The sequence below is a fragment of the Crocuta crocuta genome, unplaced genomic scaffold, assembly GCF_008692635.1.
Source record: "Crocuta crocuta isolate KB4526 unplaced genomic scaffold, BGI_CrCroc_1.0 scaffold224, whole genome shotgun sequence".
NCBI lineage: Eukaryota > Metazoa > Chordata > Mammalia > Carnivora > Hyaenidae > Crocuta > Crocuta crocuta.
Genome location: NW_027529545.1, coordinates 137,083 through 159,229, shown reverse-complemented (window position 1 = coordinate 159,229; position 22,147 = coordinate 137,083). Strand labels below are relative to the sequence as shown.

At 51.5% G+C, this 22,147-nt stretch overlaps 1 protein-coding gene across 1 annotated transcript in view; it reads right to left on the bottom strand.

Annotated features, from left to right (window-relative positions):
• Positions 1 to 22,147, bottom strand: part of WWC3 (WWC family member 3) — a 108,591-nt gene that overhangs the window by 69,825 nt on the left and 16,619 nt on the right. The window contains exon 2 of the mRNA XM_077761392.1: positions 1,951 to 2,060. Within this exon, the coding sequence (XP_077617518.1) occupies positions 1,951 to 1,966 (16 nt within the window). The 5' untranslated portion in view covers positions 1,967 to 2,060. The remainder of the gene's footprint in view (positions 1 to 1,950; positions 2,061 to 22,147) is intronic.

Genomic DNA, 22,147 nt, shown 5'->3' with positions numbered 1-22,147 from the left:
ACGGCGAGCAGCCGCGCCAGGAAGACCCACAGCAGAGAAGGGGGCGCAGTGGGATGAGCAAGCCGGGTTTATGAGAGAGGCGAGCCAGAACGGGTCCGTGACCTCGGGGGCAGGCCAGCTTTCTGGGAAGGCTGTATAAGGCAGATGCCTCTGCTGTTCAGTAATAGCACCTGGGCCAGGCCACCGATGATGAAGCCGCGGTGCGCGTGTGCCTGGGCCCGTGGGGCAGCGCCCCCTCCCTCCCCCCGCCCCGCGGGAGCAGCCCTCCAGCCGCTGGGAAGGCAAGCCCAGACGGCGGGACACCTCGAACACACACAGTGGTGAGGCCCCCGGCCGGCGGGGGGCTACGGGGAGGACTGTCCGCAGCTGGAGCCTCGCTAAGCATGGCGCTCTGGCCGGTGGGGNCCACTTGGGTAACCGCCTGGCAGGGCGGACCGGCCAGGGCAGGACTCATCCCCCCTGCCCAGTCTTGGGGTGAGAGCTGCAGTCAGGCGCACGGCTGACCGCCACGTGTCGGAAATTCCACTGCCCCGGGACCGAGAAAGGAATCCTTGCCACTCAGTGTCCCAACGCTGCCTCAGGAGGCTGGCCTGGAAGAGACAGGCGAGAGTGGGCCCCGAAGACACCAACCTGGGCTCACTGTGCTACGGGAGGAGCCCCAGGACCGGAAAGAGCTTCAAATCACTCACATGGCAGGCATCGTGAGTCTTCAGGCCCCTCCCCCTCCGGGCTCCCCCACACTTAATAAACTGAAGGACAGAAAACACGCTGAGGGGGCACCTGGGTGGCTCAGTCGGTTAAGCGACCGACTTCGGCTCACGTCGTGATCTTGAGGTCTGAGAGTTCTAGCCCCACGTCAGGCTCTGTGCGGACAGCTCAGAGCCTAGAGCCTGCTTCGGATTCTGTGTCTCCCTCTCTCTCTGTCCCTCTCCCGCTTGCACTCTGTCTCTCTCTCTCTCTTAAAAACAAAAAAAGTTAAAAAAATTTTTCAATAGAAATAAACTTTAAAGAAAACAAAAAACATGCTGAGGGGAAGCCATGCTTGGTGTCCCAAGGAATGAAAAACGTCAAACAACAGAAACTCTGAGGGTAGCTAGAATGAAACCGTGAGGGAGTGAAATGCGGGAATCGGAGTGAGAAGTGGGTCCCAGCCGGGGCCGGATCGAGAAGGGCTGACGAAGGTGCAGCAAGCCGAGAGCGAGCGGCAGACAACAGATCTCGGACACAGTGGAGCCTGTGAACTAGCGTGTGTCAACCTCGGCACCGCTGTCCTTTCGGGGAGCTGTCCTGAGCAGCGGACGGAGTTCAGTGGCATCCCCGGCCTCCGCTCACTAGACGCCGGCAGCCCCTCTCCCCTCTCCCGGGAGTGACCATGGACAACGCGTCCGGACATTGCCAAGTGGTCCCGGGAGGCAAACCCAGCACTGCTGGAGAGCCTCTGCTCTAAACGGTTCTTCGAAGAAAGCTGGCACGGTCAAGGGCCCCTTATCTTAGCTGTAGTCTTTACACAGTTTCACCCTTCACGAAGATCTAAAAGGTTTGCTGTGTTAAAGTTAAAACGAAATGTGTGAGACAAAATGAAGTTAAAGTAGCCACTTGGGCATTCACTGTTCCAAGAACTTGTAAGCTCCACTTCGCAATAAACAACCTTCTCCTTATGAAAGATCATTCTATTTCCAGACTGCCTGGGAAACGTAGTCCTTCTATTAGCCATTAAAACCCTCCATTCAACGTTTTCCATGCAGTTCTGAGCAACACACAACCAAGGTAGCGACATAACCGCCTCACTTTTTGAAGAACTCCAACAAAAACTTCAGGTTACATTTATAAAATCCAGTTTAATGCCGCACTGGAGAGCAACGATGGTTTTCGCTCTACAACAAAGAGATCTTTGAGATCATCATGAAAACTCATTCACATGTAGTAACTCAAATGTGACAGTCTACTTACTATTTATGTGGTCCATGTAATAAATTCCAATTTGCTTATCATACACAGTTTCCCATCCTAAAGGAAGTTCATCCCCAACACAATCGGCAAAGGTCAATGGCTTTGTTATCCTGCAAAATAAAATTATGAAAGCAAATTTGAAAGTCAGGTCAATTTCGTGAACGTTGGCTTGAATCGACTCCAGAATTAGATTTCAATACAAAATTAGACATTATCTCATCTAATTGACTGCCTTTGCTCCAACTATTCAGTTGGAAAATTAATTCACCAGCTTTGCCCAAATAATCATCAGCAACAATATCTGTGCGCTCGCAGTTAAAAGCATTCCTATCTCCAAGTGCAACTTTAAATAGCAGCGAAAATAGATACGGACAGTTACAAAACAGGTAAAACGAGCATCTTCTTCCAAGCAGTCTGTTTCATGAGGTGATGACACTGGCACCTTCCACAAGCGCACACCTATGTTTTGTTCCCATTTCCCTTACAGACGCCCCGCCCCCCACAGCTGTTTGCATCCATTACACCTTAAATCTATCTAAAATGTATTGGGCAGTTTCATCTACCAGGGGTCAGAAGTCAAGGAGTGAAACTTGAACCACTGACCAAATGCAAAAAGCCCGGCATGTCCGGCGACAATACAAGGATCCTTTTTTGTTTTCTGGAGGAAAACAACAGAAGCGCATTGTCTCCAGACCTCTCTCCTTGAAGCAAATCTGATGAAGGAAACCTTGGCTTGACATCGAGAGATAAAAGGCTTCTGGATGGGTTTCTTTAGGGAAAGCGTCCCCCTCCCCCACACCCCACGATCACACTGATTGACAAGACAGCTGTTGTGCGAAACGGGCCACACCTTATAATTGTCTGAGTCTGGGCAGCTATCTCTTGGGTCGTCTCTATAAATGCACACTGACTGGTATGCATGGGAATCCGATAACCTAAATTTCACTACCTCGATCTTCCCACATCTTCTGTTCAGGTCCCTGGCCCCAGGAAAGTGAGATACCGCAACCACGGCCAAACCTCACAAGACCGGGGTGAATTCTGAACATGTTATTTCCCCAAACTGGTTCGACGACAGGGCTCTGTCTCTCCCAGCAGCACTTAGAGACTGATAAGCACCATCAGAATGGAACGGATTGTAATTTGTCTTCGCTTTACACATGGTTTTTAAGATGTTAGAGTCCATATCAAAACAGAAATAGAAGGCACAACACACTGCCGACAGCCTGCCAACCACAATGGACTCGAAACCTCACAACATCACAGGACGCGCCTCGTGCACACCGTCTGTCCAGTCCGGAGACACCAACGTTCGGAGCGCGATTCCTTTACAGGTCGGGGATGGTGCGATGGCGGCATGGCTCTGAGTCAAGCAGGTGACAGTGGGGCACTGTGCATGATCTGAGTCCAAAAACAGCGCTACTTCAAAATAAAGGAAGTCCTGAGCACATCTCTGCCGTTCTTGATTCACGCAGAAGCTGAGAGAAGGCCCAAGCACAGGTGCGTTCCGAGCACGTGTACATCTACGATCTCATTTCGTCAACAAGAGGAGGTGGGAATCCTGACCTAGCACTACTGAGGCCAATTCACTCCATAATTCCTGCTACAAAACTATTTTTAAGTTCCTATTGTCAATGTTCTATCCAATAACCAGCACACAGAATTATAATAACACTTCCATACGTGTTCTAAAAATAAACCAAATGACACCTCTACTGTTCTCGTAGTGAATTTTACGTTGGCCTGATGGAGAAGCTGCATGCCTCTGATTCCACTTCCTGTCTAAACAAAGCGTGGAGTGTGCGCAGTCATCCACGGAACCAGCACTACGAAGCTAGCCGAGGAGGAAGCACGCCTCTCAGAGTCCAATTCGCGCCAGGAGTAAGGTCTCCGTGCCCGCGTAGACGTTATCAAGTCCTTGCTGTGGGTCTCATCTACCCACAGGGCCTACACTTTGAGCCATTTGCTTATCTGACAGTACTCTGAACAGGCTCAATGATGACATTTTCCAGCTCCCAAAAGACAGAAGTGGTAAACTAGAAGGCAGAGCTAGGGACCCCTCAGGCAGGCAGAACGCGGCAAAGGGGCCAGGTGACAGCAAGGAGGAGCGCAGAAACCCGCCCCCCAGCTTCACCCATCGCACTGTGAAACAGCCTGCCTGCAGCAGGACACCCATGGCAGCCAGCTCATAGGAGCACTCCCAATGCTTCCTGCGTCCCGGTGCTCGTGGCCTCACATAGTCCCGTCCGCCACGGGACAGGGGTGAGCTGTGCAACCAACAGGACACTGAGGGAATGAGAGTGTGTGGCCTCTGAGATGCAGTCGTGAAAGACACTGTGCTTCCACCTTGTTCTCTAGATTGAGGGCTCTGGGGGAAGCCAGCAGCTGTGTTGTGAGCTCCCTAAAACAGCCCGATGAAGAGACCCAAATGGAGAAGAACCGAGCCCCCCGGCCAACAGCCAGCACCAACTTGCTAGCCGTATGAGTAAACCACCTTGAGAGTGGATCGACCAGCCCCAGTCAAGCCTTCAGATGACTTCAGCCCCAGGCAGCCTCTTGACCTCAGTGCCTCGTGAGACCCGACCAAGGCCCACCCAGTTAAACTCCTATGTTCCTGCACCACACGAGCCCTATGAAATAATGCTGTCATTCGAAGCCATTACATTTCAGAGTGACTTGTGATGCAATAGGAAACCAATTAAATATCTAAGCTCTCACTTCCCTTCCCATTCTATCAGGTGGTGTCGTGGACATGTGTGGCGCTGATCCAGGCTGCCCCCTATTAGGAGGCAGTGACAGGCGGGGAAGGCTTTCCGTCCTGTTGAAGAACATTACAATAAACGTCTAGGCCGACTTTCTGATTCATCCGACTACCAAGACAACACGCCCTCCAGACTTCCGGACCGTTCCGACTTCACTGCACAGACACATTCTGGGGTGACAACAGCGTTGAATGGGCCTGAATCTATTGTCCTGATCATCATTCCGAAATAGCTGTGGGACAAAGACTTCCTGGTTTTCTGTGGGCCAGCACACGCCACCACGAATACTTGAAACTGTATTTACCAACAGCAAAAAGATGTCTTTCTCCCAGGAAAGGTGTTGGTGGGTGACCCGACTTCAAGTATGACGAACTCACTCCAGACGAGACGTTCGGCTTTAGAATGGGTTTGATCACATTGCTGCAATGAGGAGAGCTGAGTAAATCCTGGTGCCCTTTTCCCTGTCAGAAGGCGAAGGTCTGGGGGTCTGGAACGGTGGAGTTCTTTCAGTGTTCGGTGTTCAGCAAGGAGCGCTTTCTGGCTGTTGTTGGCTGAAAAGCAGGATTCCTGCACGTTGGGGTGAGGCTGGGAGCCCCCTGGGTGACATCTCATACCTGGCCAGAGATGACCAGCACCCTCGCCAAGGTGGTGGGCTTCATCCTGGACAATCCTGTGACCCTCCGTCCTGCGGACGCCCATCCCTCCAAGTAGGTGGAGACGCTGATGTCCGATGGCTCTCCCGCAAGCGCGGTGGCGCTCTGCAAGTGCACGGCACTGAGCGCCAGAAAGAGCCCTTGACTGGCATTCCGAGTCGTCCCTGAGGCAAACCCAAAGTCCCGTCTTCACTCCCTCACAGGCGTGCCGGCCCCAGGTCCTGACTGCTCGCCTCCGCAAAAACCCGGTGCTGGGCTTCTCCAACTAACTCCTTCCCCCAGTCACCACACACAGGCTCGGGGGCGTTCATGTTTCCATTTCGGTTTCCATTACAGAAAGTGTAGGAAATATGCCTGAATAGGAGAGAAATGTCCATTCGTGCCACTACTCCAATGAAACCAATATTCCTATTTTGGTGTGTTTTCCTCCACCTTTTTTCTGTGTTCGTTACTTTTTTTTTTTTATTTTATTTATTTTTGAGAGAGAGAGAAAAACAGAGTATGAGCCGGGGAAGGGCAGAGAGAGAGGGAGACACAGAATCCGAAATAGGCTCCAGGCTCCGAGCTGTCAGCACAGAGGGCGACGTGGGGCTCGAACTCGTGAACTATGAGATCGTGACCTCAGCCGAAGTCGGACGCTTAACTGAATGAACCACCCAGGCGACCCCTGTGTTCTTTTAATTTCTTTTTTTCTGACATAGTCACAATCACACAGAATGTACAATTTTCTGTCCTGCCTACTCCATTCAACTTTGTAACATGTAACATGTGTACTTATTAATTCATACCTGGAGACTCCCCCAAAATCACTGGGGCTGGCCTAATAATGTAGCCCAAGTATTCTGTCTCCCTTCTTAAATTATCTGTAAACATCACCCAGAACAGGGGAATAAGTAAAGCTCAATCTTAAATGAGGACAATTATCCCATTTCAGCTGCCTTTGACCCCTAGCACGTGGTCTAGGAATAAAAGAGCTTGTGTTTTTACCAAGCGTTTGCTAAGGGGATTAATACAATTCACCTAAGTACTCTCCTACTATTGATAAGCTACATTATTTCCTAACTTCCACTAATATAAATATTCAGAAGCACTGCTTGGGAAAACCATGCGGCAATTTCTTAAAAACAGTTAAACGCTGAGTTTCCACACAACCCAGTAATGCTATACCTAGGTGTATACCCAAGAGAAATGAAAACGTATGTCCACAAAATGAGTGTCCATACTGGCATTATTCACAACAGCCAAAAGGTGGGAACAACTAAGGACCATCAACTGATGGATGGATGAATAAAACACGGTCTACCCATTCGATGGCACATTATGTAGCCACAAAAAACAAACAAACAAACAAACAAAACAACGCAGTACGGACACATGCTACAACACAGATGGACCTTGAAGTCATCGTGCTGGGTGAAAGAAGCCAGACACCGAAGGCCACGTGTGGCGTGCGTCCATCTATAAGAAATGTTCAGAATAGGCAAATCCATTGAGGCAGAAAGCAGATCAGTGGTTGCCAGGGGCTGAGGGCGAGGGGACGAGGGTGACACTAACAGGTGTGGGGCTTCTGTCGGGAGAGAGAAAAGTGTTCTGAAATGAGGCAGTGATGGCTGCATACTTTAAATGGTGAGTTTCATGGGGCGCCTGGGTGGCTCAGTCGGTTGAGCGTCTGACTTCAGCTCAGGTCATGATCTCGCAGTTTGTGGGTTCGAGCCCCGCGTTGGGCTCTCTGCTGACAGCTAGCTCAGAGCCTGGAGCCTGTTTCAGATTCTGTGTCTTCCTCTCTCTCTGCCCCTCCCCTGCTCACCCTGTCTCTCTCTCTCTTTCAGAAATAAACATTAAAAAAATTTTTTTAAATGGTGAGTTTCATGTTATATGTGAATTCCATCCCAATTTTTAAAACTATGATGAAAGGAACGCCTCTGTGTATCATAAAGCTCATAGTCTGTATTTACAATCATCTTCCCCAAAAGGGTCCAAGAAGTAAATTCTCAAGGTTGAAGAACACAAAGCTCTTTCCCCCGTATCTCAAACACAACGTAAAACATTCATGGTGAAGTGTGAAGAACAGGAAATAAAATCACCTAAAACCCAGAAGCCCTGGATTCATGTTTTTATTTTCCTCTCTTCTTCGTCCTCCAGCTTGCTCTTCCACAACTGATATGGTACAACATACAATTTTGTACACGGGTTTGTCTATTTCCTCGTGCCCTCTCACTCATTAGCTCCACTTTCTATCACGTTGGAATCTTCCATCGTTTGCGGTAAACCAGAATCAATTTACCAAGCACCTCAAGTCACTTATTCAGGTATGTCCCAACATCCTGTTCTTTACTGCCACTGAGGAATATGAGCTTACAGTAAACACTTGACATAAACTGCCCAAGTGCATTGCCCTTGGCATACGCCCCTGCCGGGGAGGTAAGAGATGGTCTTTTTCATTACCCTCCGGGGACATCTTCCATGCACCTGCTCAAGGGCTCAGAATAAACCCGTATGGCAAAGCGGGCTTTGCTTTCCAGCAACAAGTAGGTAGAGAGCACAGCGGGAGTTTGATAGCGTTTTCATGATGCAGGGCGGGGGTTGGGGAAACACGGAAAGCAATGAACCGAGAAGCAGGGCGCCCACTGTCCCCACACTTCAAAGCACGCACTGACATCATCAGCCAGTCCTCACCAGCTCCTCTGAGCAATGGCAGGCAGGAGAGGCGCCCCCACCCACTGTCAACAACCCCTCAGACGCACTCCCCTCACGGAGTCATCCCTTAACAATGGCTCTTCTCAGCCCCAGCAGAGAGGAGTACGTGCTGTTGGACAATCTTACCAGAGCTGGTGCACAAGGGAGAGAATGATGGACGGCACAGACGCCGGGGCACAGCCCCCCAGGGCTCCTTATGAAGGTGGCATCGGGCCACCTCAGTCAGTGCTAGTTCCGAGAGAGCCATTTACTGCCATGAAACCCCGGATGAGCCGTTCTGCTTCTCTCTGAGCCTCAGTTTCCTAATCTTCAAAATGGGGACGATCCAACAAATCTGCCAGGCTCGTGCTAGCTGGGGGCGGCCACTTTAGTTACCACGTGGACACTGGCTGTGGCCGCTCCCCTTCCTGCCTCCCTCACTTCATGGTTTGTTTGTTTGTTTGTTTGTTTTTTAATTTATTTCTGAGAGAGAGAGAGAGAGACAGCGTGAGCAGGGGAGGGTCAGAGAGAGAGGGAGACACAGAATCTGAAACAGGCTCCAGGCTCTGAGCTGGCTGTCAGCACAGAGCCCGACGTGGGGCTTGAACCCGCGAACTGTGAGATCATGACCTGAGCCGAAATCGGACGCTTTAACCGACTGAGCCCCCGAGGCGCCCCTTCCCCTACCTTTCCATTCTGGTTCTCTACTGACCAAGTGACGGTTCACCTCTGCCGTGGCTGCCTGAGTGTGGGCCTGTCTGCCAGGAAGGGAGAGTCCAGGGGAGGCAGAGGCAAGAGCCGCCTGCAGCAAAGAACAAACCGTCTGAAGGCAAGCCCGTCTAGGAGGTATTCTGGAAGACCGGCAAACTTNTCCCAACCCCTAAAAAAGACTGTGAACTGGTGAGTGAAGGAGCGTAAGGTCCCTCAGTATGTATTTCGTTGAATCACAGCGACAGTGGACACACAGACAGCGGTAACTTTTTAAAACTCTGCGGGAGAAAACTTCCCACCAAGGAAACTATAACCACTTAAGGGAGGATGAGCCTGGGCAAATGTCTGTCTCACCGTGACCTCCGTTTTCTCATCCTTACAGTGGGGCGGTGAGGCTGAAAGGCTGTGACCTTAGCAAGGTTTCTGAAACTTAGTACATACTCCTTATTTTCTTTTTCGCTAAAAACTGGGAAAATGTCATTCTGATTCTTATTTAGCAGCATAATACTGTAGACGCAGAACACAGTTTAAAAGCCTGGATTCAGGTGCTAGAATGCAGAGCTGAGCAAGCGGACCCCAAGCCGCGATGTGATGGAGTCTAGCACCCAAAGGAAACCACACCCAAAGGGGCGCCCGGGCACCCAAGAGCCCCAGGCGGCAGGGTCCTCTGCTGTGAAACCCACGGAGAAAGAATTTCTCATGGAGCCCATCGAGTGCCCAGTCTGAAACAAAAGAAATCACTCTGTCCACCTCCACGAATGGGCTCCAGTGGTATAAGCTGGAGCGAACTGAGGACAAACGTCAGCCCGGTGAAAAGAATTCTCGAGGGCTGTGCCATCCAAGAGAAATACAAGAGCCACATACCAAGTTCAAACGTTCCTAGCAGCCACACTTAAAAAAGTAAAAAGAAACCAGTGAGATTAAGTTTAATAAGATATTTTACAGGGGAGCCTGGGGGGCTCAGTTGGTTAAGCGTCCGACTCTTGATTCGGCTCAGGTCATGATCTCACAGTCATGAGATCGAGCCCCACATCAGCATGGAGCCTGCTTGAGATGTTCTCTCTCTCCCTCTCTCAGCCCCTCCCTACCCTCCCTCTCTCAAAAAAAAAAAAAAAAACTGTGTGTGTATGCGTGTGTGTGTTTAAGAAACCCAATATGTTGAAAAAACCATCACTTAACATGTAACAATGAGAAGTTTTAAACGGATATTTTACCTGTTTTTTCTACAAAGTGTATGTTTTACAGTCACAACCCACCTCATCTCGGGCTCCCTACGATGGCCATGCACAGTCACCCACGTGGCAGCGGCTACTGGGCGGGACAGCACGGCCCTAGGGGCTCCCCTGGCTCGACCATCATCTGTCTCCACGGAAGGTCACAGCGAAATCCACCCACTGAGCCCCTGGGCCCTTAGGAAATATCTAGACTGAAAATCCTCCTTCCACAGGCCTGCAGGGGGGATCCCAGACGATTTCTAAGGTTTCTAAGACCACAAAACCTCATGCAAGAGAACTCCACTTCCCTCCAGCTCAGAGTGGCCCCCCGCATTCCCAGCAACCTTTAGGAACCGCTTCCCCAAACTGGGACGGTTCTTTCCCTTTGCCACGCCTTCCTCCCATCCCCCCTCCTCTTCAAACTTCAAACCCTAGCAGTGTCCCAGGCTGTGGCCCGGAATGCCTCGTGTCCACACCCGGCGCGTGGCGCGTCCCAGCAGGAAGTAAGCTGCCCTTCCTCTACCAGCCTCGGCACTTTCTCTCCTCCTGCGACATCTATGAAACCTCTGAGCGGAACGTGGTTATTTGTTCATGTCACATCTCCTCCACTTGGTTCCTTCTGGGCAAGGATCGCATCTTCTCCAACTCTGCCCCGCCCCCACGGAGCTCCAGAGTGTCCCACCGGTGCCACAACCGCACACGTAGAGGGAGCCGCACGTGTGACCTGATTGGTGGCAAACGCAGTCTACGGTGGCTCCAGAGCTGTTTTCAGATGCCTCTGTCTCGACAGAGTATGCTCCGGAGCAGGTGCGCAGATCTGAGGCCTGGGAGACTGGACCCACAGGAGTGGGCTGCAGCGTGGCGGATGCATCTCTTCCTCTTGGGGACGGGAGTGACAGGTGCTCAGGATCTGCTTACTAGTGCCATCGGAAACGCGGGCTTGTCGAGTTAGAAATGGCATCCTGGACCCACAGCACTAACGGAGGGGAGCTGGTGCAGGCCGAGGGGCCCTCACAAGGCGACCCAAAGTCAGCGTGGGTCCTCCAACAGTCCACAGCTGCCTTAAAAGCCCACCTGCCCACGCAGACAGCAGCCCTCACGGCCCAACCCCTACAGATGGACCCGAGTCTGTCGTCTCCCCTGGGCTCCAGACCAGGCAGCTGGTCACGAGGGAGAGCCCCAGCCACCGCACTTCTCAGCAGGGAAAGTGGAGAAATGACGACTTCCAGGAAAGTTTGACTTCTGGAATCTGTCTTTGCCAAAGAGGAGCCAGAAAAGCAGGCATTCCAAAATACACACACAGACAGAAAGCAGATCTGTGGTTCTGAGGGACTGGGACAGGAAAGGGGACATGCCGGGGGTGGGGGAGACGGGAATATTCAAAAACCAACTGGTGGTGATGGTCACACAGCTGTATACATTTACAACAGCTCATCAAACTGCACTGAAGTGGGTGACTTCTGTGGTATGTAAATTACACCTCCCTAAAGGTGTATTAAAAATATACACACACGGGGGCACCTGGATGGCTCTGTCAGCAAAGCATCCGACTCTTGATTTCAGCTCGGGTCACGATCTCACCGTTTGTGAGATCGAGCCCTACGTCAGGCTCTGTGTTGACAATGCAGAGTCTGCTTGAGATTCTCTCTCTCTCTAAATTAAATATAAATATATATATATGTACGTATGTATACACACACACACATACACACACACGCACACACTGAGACTCCACCTAAGTAGTTCAATTACAGTGGGAAGAAACAACGTCAAGATTCCAAGTCCTATGAAACACCCTGGCTATAGGTAGCCTCACGGTCCTCTCGCATTCAGTTGTTACACAGAACATCATCCAAATAGCCGGACACACGCGGAAACACTCTGTAAACTAACCGTTTCCAATCCTCTGTATCGAGCTCTCTTGCTACAGTCACAACCCATTCGGGAGCAATGAAAGCCATCCAGCACGTCACGATCAGTGTTTCCATTTAAAAAGAAAATATTAGAGCACAACGCGCCTCTGAGGGGTAGTATGGTACATACTATGTCATGAAACTTCTCTTTGGGTCATATGCGCAGTACGAAGTAGTCTCCTTCCTTTCCGGAGCGCTCAGCAGTAGGCGGAAAGGCAATGCTCTGGGTCATACCCACGGTGAGCGCAGCCCGTCCTACATTAGGCACTTCGGTGTAGGGCTACCGCCCACCTCCTGGCAAGTCTTGCAGACACAACTGAAAGTGTGCAGCCACAGCCAGCAGCCCGGGGCACACCCGCAGTGTGCTCTGGCCAACAGGGAGAATTTCCTTTAATCAGCACAAGTTTAAGAGATGGGTCCATTATCATCACGCCCATTTCGCCAGCAGGAACCTGAACTCAGGGATGTGTGGCTAAGAAATGGCCAGACCAGACAAGGACTGGGAAGAAGCCCTTGCGGGTCACTAGCCGGCTCCCTGCACTCCCCCTGAGCTCTGAGCGAGGATTCCAAGCAAAACGGAAAGGGTTCCAAGAACCTACCAGGCAGGAACCACCGTCCCTGGGGAGAACACTAGAAATAAAAATGCTGTAAAAATACAGGCAGACCTCCTTTTATGGCACTTTGCAAATATTGTGTTTTTTACAAATGGAAGGCTTGCGGCAGCCCTGCAGAGAATAAGTCTATCGGCACTTTTTTTCTGACAGCATTCGCTCGGTTCACGTCTCTGTGTCACCTTTTGGCAACTCTCGAAATATTTTCAACTTTTTCGTTACCGTTCTATCTGTTCTGGTGATGATCTGTGATCATCACTGACAACTCACAGAAAGCCCAGATGACAGCCAGCATTTTTTAGCAATAAAGTACGTTATAATAAGGTACATACACTGTGTTTTAGACATCGTTCCATTACTGCACACGCAACAGACTACAGTATAGTATGCATGTAACTTCTAGATGCACCGGGAAAACAAAAAGTTCACTCGGCCCGCTCTGTGATACTCGCTCTACCGCAGTGGTCTGGAACCAAACCCGAGGTGTGCCTGGAGGCATATATGCACCATACTCCACCTCTAAATAATTCTTATGTCCCTCATCCTCCTGACAAACTTCTAGTGGGGATTACTCTGATGAAGTACACTGCGGAAGTCAATGACCGCCTTATTCTTAACGTGGACAAAATGCTGGATGAGGAACTTCATTCTAAAAATAAAAATACGGTGTTACGAAAGTTTGATTCTTAACTTAGTACTGCATGCAATAGACAGGAAGGGATATTTAAAAATTAAAAGGGGAGGTTGTAAGGAAGGATTTGGGGAAAGAAGAAACAAATAGTAACAACTGACGGAAAAAGTAAATTCAACTGAAATGAGAGAGAAAAACCTCACTGGCTGGGGAGAGCCCAGAGGCTCAACAATAACATTCTTTAGAAATGGCATCACAGGGGGAGGCGGTCAGGGAGGGTCCTGGCCATCCTTTCAGCTGAGCGGCACACTGTGGTGACGTCACAGCCCTCTGGGCTCCGAGATCTCAGTGTCAGCTTTGCAAACAGCGTCCAGATCAAGCTCACCCCGTTGTATTGTTCCCAGGCGCAGGAACTGTACCAGGCTGTTAAGAGTAAACGGGCTTCATCACACGTCCTTTTTTGCATGAACTACCTCTCCCCCCAAAATAACAGCCACTTTTCCACAGTCTGGTCTCTTTCTGGCACGAGAAGTCCGTTCTTTATTAACGCAGCTTTGCACGTATCGCCATCCGAATCCACGAACAAAACCAAAGGGGGACATGCCCGGACGGACATCTAAGACACTCAGTCACCACCCATGAAGCGTCGACGACGAAACGGCCGCCAGGAGAGGACACGGGGAGTAGGTCAAGCTCTCTGGGATGGCGGGTCGTCCGGGTCTGGGATCTCTCTGGGAATCTGAGATAAGCCACTGATCTCCTCCCTAGAAAAATGTGCCTATGCGTACACCCAGAACGCCACCCGCATCTGTATGCAAAATGTTGTCAGTCCGGGAAGTCCAGTTTCAGGAGCCCCGTGCCCAAGGCTCCCCGCCCAGGGGAAGAGGCACCAGGGAGAGAGTGCCGCTCCCGGGGGAAGGGCCGATTCCCGGGCGGGCTCAAAGCCCAAGAGAGGAGCAGCAGGAGCGCCCCTGACCCGCCCAGGGAGGGGCACAGGNCCAGTCAGGAGGAGTGGAGGCTGGGTGCGCTATCATCACATCCGCTGTACAGGAAGCTCCCTTGGGCCACAGAGAAAGTGCAGACGGCAGCAGGAGGGACCGGAGGTGTGAGCAGGAGACGAAGCTTGAGGAGCGTGGGGCCAGGGGCCCGGTGGCAGGGCCAGCACCCGGACCCGGACCAGGGTGAGGGGGGTGGCCGCACGTGGGGTGGGCGCTCCAGGCAGAGTATCAGGAACGCCAGCGCCACTCGGTAACCCCTTCTGTTCATTCCACCGCCCTGCTGCCTTCCCTTCTAAGTAATGCTGGGGAGGCACGGAGTCTGCGGTCTTTGGGGTGTATCAGCACTAAGGCACCCCCACCCCAGGGGNTCATTACGGGCAGAAAGGTTTCCATGATGCCGGGCTCCCCTGACATTCTCCAAAGAGGCGCGAACGTGTCACCGTGCCCTTATCACAGCATCCCTAGCAGAGGGCCCCACACTCGGCCCGTGACCAAGCGAACCACGGAGGCAGTCCGTGCATCACTGGGCTGTCGTCAGGATGTCCTGTAACAAAAGCAGCTACTCCCAAGCCGGCAGGCACTGCGGTAGGCAATCTGTTGTTTTGTTCAATACTGAGTTGCAAGAATTATAAAAAAAAAATTTTTTTTTTAAGTCTCAGAGNGGTCCCTAAAGCCTCTGGAAGACCTTCATGTCCACGCCGAGCCTGCCAAGTACCAGCGCGGGGCGGTGCGTGCAGGCCCCTCCGGGCGCACTGGGTTAGGGTCAGGTCCCCTGCAGGACACACTCTGGCCCTCTCCAAGGGTCCCTCCCGTCTTTAACGCCACCACCAGGAAGCCTACGGAATCATCCCTTGAACCCTGGGCTCCTCTTCTCTGCTGCCATGCGCGCCCGCCTGGTGCACCGGCCTGGGACACAGGCCAGGGGCGCTTCAAACGAGAGCACGGCAGCTGGTCGTCCCCAAAACGGAAAGCCACACTTAGAACAAGTAACCGGCTCTTCTTCTGAAATACATCTGTTTCATCCAACTTGTCCACGCACATCCTCGAGCCCAGGCCGCCAGCACTCGGAGCCCCGTTCAGCCTGAGCTGAGCTCGGCGCCGGCGGCAAAGAGCACAGTCAGGTTAACTGGGCCCGCTCCGTTACCCGCGCGACCCGCCAGGCCCCTTGGTCGCTGGACCGCCGCTTCCCAGGACTGCACTGCGAGTTCCTTTTGTGCGCCTGGGGTCCGCTCCACTACAGCAGAGGGGACACGAGAAAAGTAAGGAGTTATTCCCAGGACCAGAAAGCAAGACCAAAGGGCTTCCAGACATGATGCCCGAAAACCCAATTGCAGAGAATGAGCCCGCAGGGACACGGGCCTCAGGTCTTTGTTATCCTCCCCAAAGCAGCCCAGTGTTCCAAACCCGGAAATGACCTTAACTCACCTTCTCACTCCAGGCATCTATAGCCCCCTTCCCCTACAGAGGCGCCCTCACCACAAGCCCAGGCGCTCCTTTCCCAACCCTCTGCTCTGAATCGTCAGTGAAGGACAGGTGTCTTCAGACGCCCCCACTAGTGTGTGCACCCCCGAGTCAAGGAACACAGGGATCTTGCCATCCCAGCCCCTCGCACAGACCCTGGCCTGACAGCAGGAGTGCACTGTGCTTGGATGAAGAGAGAGAGGGAGAGAGCAAAGCCGGACGGGTGGAGGGAAGGATGGACGGATGGATGGATGGACGGAGGGATGGATGGACGGAGGGATGGATGGACGGAGGGATGGATGGATGGAGGGATGGATGAATGGAGGGATGGATGGATGGATAAAGCATGAACAAAAGGATGGAGGAAGGTTGAAGGGATGGATAAGTGGACAGAGGGATGGATGAAGGATGGACAGAGGGACAGAGAGATGGATGGAGGAAGAAAAGGGATGGGTGAACAGATAAAGAATCCATCCCCACACAGACCAGTGGGGAGGAAAGGTCTTGAAATGGAGACGGAGGACAGTATGAGTTAAGGGGAACCGAAAGCCAGAATTCCCAAACCAGGTCCATCAAGGTTTATAGGCAAACATATTCCAGGCAGGCCCAGGGGGCCAGCGGGCACCCAGTTCCTTCATATCTTGATCAGGCTTTACTTCTTCAGATTGCTTTCCTAACTGAGAGGCTGGAAGGCAACGAAAGGAGGGGCCGAACCCAACAGTAAACCCACAGCAACCACAGAGAAGTTGCCCCCAAACCCGCTACTGGTTTGATTTTCAGCAGGGCCGCCTTGGGCAAGGGTGGGTTATGCCAGGGCGCCAGAGTCAAGCATTCCTGCACTGTCCACGGTGGCAGCCACCAGCCATTTAACATTACTTAAAATGAAATAAAATTAAAACTTCAGCCTTCAGTTGCTGCAGCATTTCAAGTACTCAAGCAACACGCGTGGCTGGTGGCTGCCAAACCGGGCAGGGCCGACGCGGGCTATTTCCATCATCACATACCACTGTATCGGACGGCACTGCTCCGGTCAAAGGGCGGTGGGGACACACTGGTCTCTCGGGGGAAGGAGAGCGGGTAAAACAGGGCACTGCGGGAAGGCAGCACACAAGAGTCTGCTGAAATATTTCTTCCTAGTGGCATACATTTTAAGTTGAAAGTCTTAAAATACGTTGTTTGGTTGGCTAATCCCTCCAGCACAGAGGCTCTCGCAGGAGCCATGTGGCCTCTCAGAGACACGTGGCGCTGTCTGGAGACATTCAGGGTTGTCACAAGCATGAAGAGGAGGTGCTACTGGCACGTGGTGGGCAGAGGCCAGCGATGCCACTAACATCCGCCAAGGCACGGGACGGCCCCCACAACAGAGAATTACCCGGCCCGTGAGGTCAACAGCACCACCTATGAAAATTAGCTAAAATATGTCAAGAGCTTAGTGTATAGAGAGGGGCATCACAGCACTGCGTACGGTAACAGGAAAAAAGGAAACAAAGCCAAATGGCCGGCAATGAGGATCGGATCCGATACGTTACCGCCCACCAACGATCATGCAAGAGTTATTCACCAAGGACCTACCATATGCCAGACTTCACTTGGGCGCTGTGGACTTCTTTTAAGTTTTATTTTATTTATTTTGAGAGACAGAGAGCGAGCGAGTGCACACTGAGGAGGAGGGGCAGAGAGAGAGAGGGAGAAAGAATCCCAAGCAGGCCCCGCACTGTCAGCAGGGAGCCTGACACAGGGCTCAAACCCACAAACTGTGAGATCCTGACCTAAGCCAATATCAAGAGTCGACAGCTTAACAGACTGGGCCAACCAGGCGCCCCTACCTGGGATGATTTTTAAAGTCTTTCATAACACACTGGAATAATTTGGAAGGGCTTTGGTTATGGATCAGGGAGAAAGAGCAGCTATAAAATCAGTTGATATAAGATCACGGTTTGCTTCCTTTGGTTACAGAAAGAAAAGAGGACCAAAGACATGTGAGCACAGCAGTACTTGTAGGCAGAGGCTGGACTGGACTGTGGTGCGTTTATACAAATAAATCATGTTTTTAAAGGGAGAGTTGACCCAGAATCCAACAGAGCTCCATCTCCTCTCCTCCGCCCGTGATCCGCACGGACACGTGCACCACCACCGTGCCCCCATTGGGCTACTGCCCCCCAACCCCGTGCCCAGGAGAAAGGCAAGCCAGGAGGTGAGAGTGGGCCACGCAGGCCTCCGAAGCCACCTGGAGGCCAACTCGGCTCACAGACGTGTCCCGTCTGGTCCACAGCGCCGGCCCTCACGGTGATTTTCCAAAACCCCATCGAGGTGCCAACACTTCAACTTGGGAAGATCTCGTTTCAAATGCCTGAATTTCTAGGGGCGCCTGGGTGGCTTAGTCGGTTAAGCGTCCGACTTTCGCTTAGGTCATGATCTCGCGGTTCGTGGGTTTGAGCCCCGCGTCGGGCTCTGTGCTGACTGCCAGCTCAGAGCCTGGAGCCTGTTTCAGTCTGTGACTCCCTCTCTCTCTGACCCTCCCCTGCTCACGCTGTCTCTCTCTCTCTCCTAGAAATAAATAAAAATATTAAAAAAAAAATGCCTGAATTTCTAACTCTCTTGAACGCGGAAGAACCGGCACACAGGGGCGATGAGGGCCATCCCTGTCAGAAGGGGCGGCTCACTAGCTGGCCACAGTCCCCCCACTCCCGGGTACCCCTGACGTGCAGCCACCTGGTTGGGGTCCCAGCCCTGGTGGGCGCTGCAGTCCATAATCAGGGCGCCAGGGTGAGGCACAAAGGTGGGCAAGTCCTTCCCGGCAACGGCCCGGCAAACGGTATGCACAAGGAGCACCCGGAGAGCAGAGGCGGACACCAAACTTGGTACAGATGNAAGGGCTATCGTTTGTTCAAACAGTCACTGCAGGAAAGCTATTTGAGATGCTAGATGCCGGGAGCTTCCTCCAGGACTTCATCTCAGCTGGGAGCAAATACATAACAAGTGCCCTCTGTGGCAGGGCGCATAGTGCGACAGGAGCTCAGAGGAGGAAGTCCTTCAACAGGAACATACGTTATTTTTACGTTCAGCAGAACATCAAATCCTTTGTCCCCTCTCGCGGCCCCAGAACAATAATATAATAGCATTTGTAGCTATTCGAACCCTTCTTTCTCCTTTGCGAACCTCCATGTTTCTGGTTTCCAAGATCAAGTCTAATCTGCCCAAGTGTCACAAAGGGGTTGAAATCATCAACAAATATTCCTTCATTCCCGTGAACGAGAGAGAGCCTGTGAGAAAGTGGGTTTCCACCCTGGATGCAAGTGTACTCATCAAGGACTCACTCCAGATTTGTCCAACAAGTTGGACTTAACTGACTTGTGGTGGCACACGAGGAACTCTAGCTTGTAGGCACTCTTTAGATCACTGGAGTGTCTTTTTTTTTTTTTTAATGTTTTATTTATTTCTGAGAGAGAGAGAGAGCGAGCAAGAGTGAGAGCGTGAGCAGGGGAGGGTCAGAGAGAGAGGGGAAGACACAGAATCCGAAGCAGCTCCAGGCTCTGAGCTGTCAGCACAGAGCCTGACGCGGGGCTCGAACCCACAGACCGTGAGATCATGACCTGAGCAAAAGTTGGACGCTTAACCGACTGAGCCGCGCAGGCGCCCCGCCACCTTCTCAGTTTTGAGCCAAGCTTTCAGCCATTCTTTGGAATTGAGGGCGCACAAGGTAGAGGGAAAACGGGCTGATAATGTATTTCTTTCGAGAGGAAAACCACAATATTCCACATGAACATGATTAATGGTCACTGAAAGGATGTTTCAAGCAAGCACCAACAGTGTTCTCTCCGCCAGAAGAAACTGAAAAGAAACAGTGAGTGCGCAGCTCAAGGGTTTATATGCAAATGCTGAGGTGCCCTTGGTCCGCGGCACAGAAGAAACAGGCCGGTGAAACGGTACCTGCTGAGAGGCCAAACAACATGGCAGTCGTGGTGCTGGCACAGCCGCTGTGGGAGATGGTTGGTCGTTCTTCGAAAAGTTAAATGTAGAATTATCATATGACCCAACGAATCCAATCCCAGGGACATCCCCAGCGATCCCGAAAGCAGGCGTGCAGACAGACACTAGCGGGGTGTGTTCACTGCAGCTCTATCCACCACAGCCAGGAGGTGGAAATCACCCAAGTGTCCGTGGACGAGCGAAGGGGTAAACACAGTGTGGTGCCTCTGTGTGACGCGACAGTAGGCGGCCAGGAGAGGACAGGAGGCCCCGATCCGCGCTACAACACGGATGGATTTGAAAACATCACGCAAGGCGCCAAAGACCATAGAGTCTATGATCCCGTTTATATGAAATGTCCAGAACCGGCAAACAATCGAGACAGAAAGCAGCCTGGGGCTGAGAGGGGAGAGGAATGAGGAGTGACTGCTTAATGGGTACAAGGGCTTCTTTCTGGTGAAAATATCTTGGAGCTAGATAGAGATAGTGGTTGCACAACATTGTGCATAGACTAAATGCCATTGAATTAACCATTTAAAATGGTTAGTGGGGGGAGGGGAGGATGGCGAGTGGTTAATTTCCTGTTATATGAATTTTACCCCAGTCTTTAAAAATAGGAGGAAAATGGGTAAAACGGGGTTTCCTAGGCCCTGTTGATCAGAAACTCCTTGGGTAGGGCCGTGTGTGTGTGTGTGTGTGTGTGTGTGTGTGTGTGTGTGTAAACACAAATAAACACAAATATACAGCACCCCAGGTTAACCTTGCATCTAGGTTTGAAAAGCACCAGGTTAGGATACTGTATATGTATATGTGCAACTTTAAGTTAATACACAAATGAGAGCATGTCGGTGGCTAAGACCTCAGGGTTTGAGCTGATGCTACACTCATCGTGGGTACAGAGTATGACGTGCTGTCCCTCCCTCTCTCTGAAAAAAAATCAACGCATTTGTTAACAATATAAATATCCACATAACGTTCAGAAATACAAAGCCGTGACAGGGGCGCCTGGGTGGCTGTCACTTGAGCGTCCGACTTCAGCTCAGGTCATGATCTCGTAGTTCGTGGGTTCGAGCCTTGCATCAGGGTCTGTGCTGATGGCTCAGAGCCTGGAGCCTCCTTCAGATTCTGTGTCTCCCTCTCTCTCTGCCCCTCCCCTGCTCATGCTCTGTCTCTCTCTGTCTCAGAAATAAACAAAAAAAATTAAAAAATTAAAAAACGCAAAGCCGTGACAAAATCACAGCTACCAGGCACTCCAGAGCAACGCAGACAGAACAGTGCATGCATTTAACCCCATGCCCCCACACTGATGGAAGGACCCAGAGCGTAGTTTGCACAGATGAGCGCAAACTGGAGAGGTGTCCTCAATAAGCACCTCGATGAGCGTGACGTGCTCATGACGAACACGAAATAAGGGCCATTGTTAATGGACTCCTAGGGGAACCGACCAGAACCAAAGGGAGCAGGGGAAGCAGAAGCGGCAGCCCAAGCTAGCCCAGCCGAGGGTCGACTGCTCTGACCATGAGCTGGCCAACCGTCCGGGCCTGGAGACAGTTTCAGGTAGAAAGGACCTGGCCACGTGACTGTCGATGGCAACACAGTCTGACATTCCTGAAGACACCTGAGGAGCAAGGGCCACCTCAAAACGGGAACATGCCTGTGGCTTCAAGCCCATGCTGCTCCGCTTCCGTGCACGGTGGATGGTTCCTGTAGGCATTTCAGAGATCTTGCCTTCTGAAGACAGATGGGAGATGGTGAGACGCTGTTTTACTGCGCACTCCCACCGGAGCGGGGGCGTTACCATGAGGGACCACTGCACGTAGTATTATTCATTTGCTCCTTTATAAACAAACTGCACTACAATGGACACTTTCTCCCGCGCTTTCTTTTCCTTGTTGTTAGAGAGTTCTTTGATCCTATCTTTCTAGTATGTGTATGACCTAATTATCAAGAGAACGACAGCCTAAAGGTCACACTTCTGTTTCACCTTTACTTTCATAGGAGGAACAAAGAACTTCAGTTTCTTTGAAACCCACTAATTAATACAAGAATGTTCAACTTTAAAAATTTTTTATGCTTTTTATTTATTTTTGAGAGACAGAACACGAGTGGGGGAGGGGCAGAGAGCGAGGGAGACATAGAGCCTGAAGCAGGCTCCAGGCTCCGAGCTGTCAGCACAGAGCCCAACACGGGGCTCGAACTCACAAACCGCGAGATCACGACCAGAGCCGAAGTCGGGCACTTAACCGCCTGAGCCACCCAGACGCCCTAAGAATGTTCAACTTTAACGTAAGGCTACTGTTTTGGTGAGAAGAAAAAAAAAAACCCAACCACTTCTTACACCTCCCAGCTTTGCAAACGTGACCAGCCGAAGGCTTTACAAAACCAATTCCAGTGACTCATGTGCCCGTGCTACCGCCACGTCATCAGTGGGCTTCACAGAAAATCGCCAGTGTTCATTTCTTTTTGTAGTGTGGTAGACGCCAAAGCACCTTCTTCCACTCTGGGTGGAGATATAAGGCAACCAGGCACCAGTGAAACGTGAAAAAGAGTGCTGGGAAGAAGAGGAACGATTCAGAGGCTTGTTTTTTTTTTTTTTTT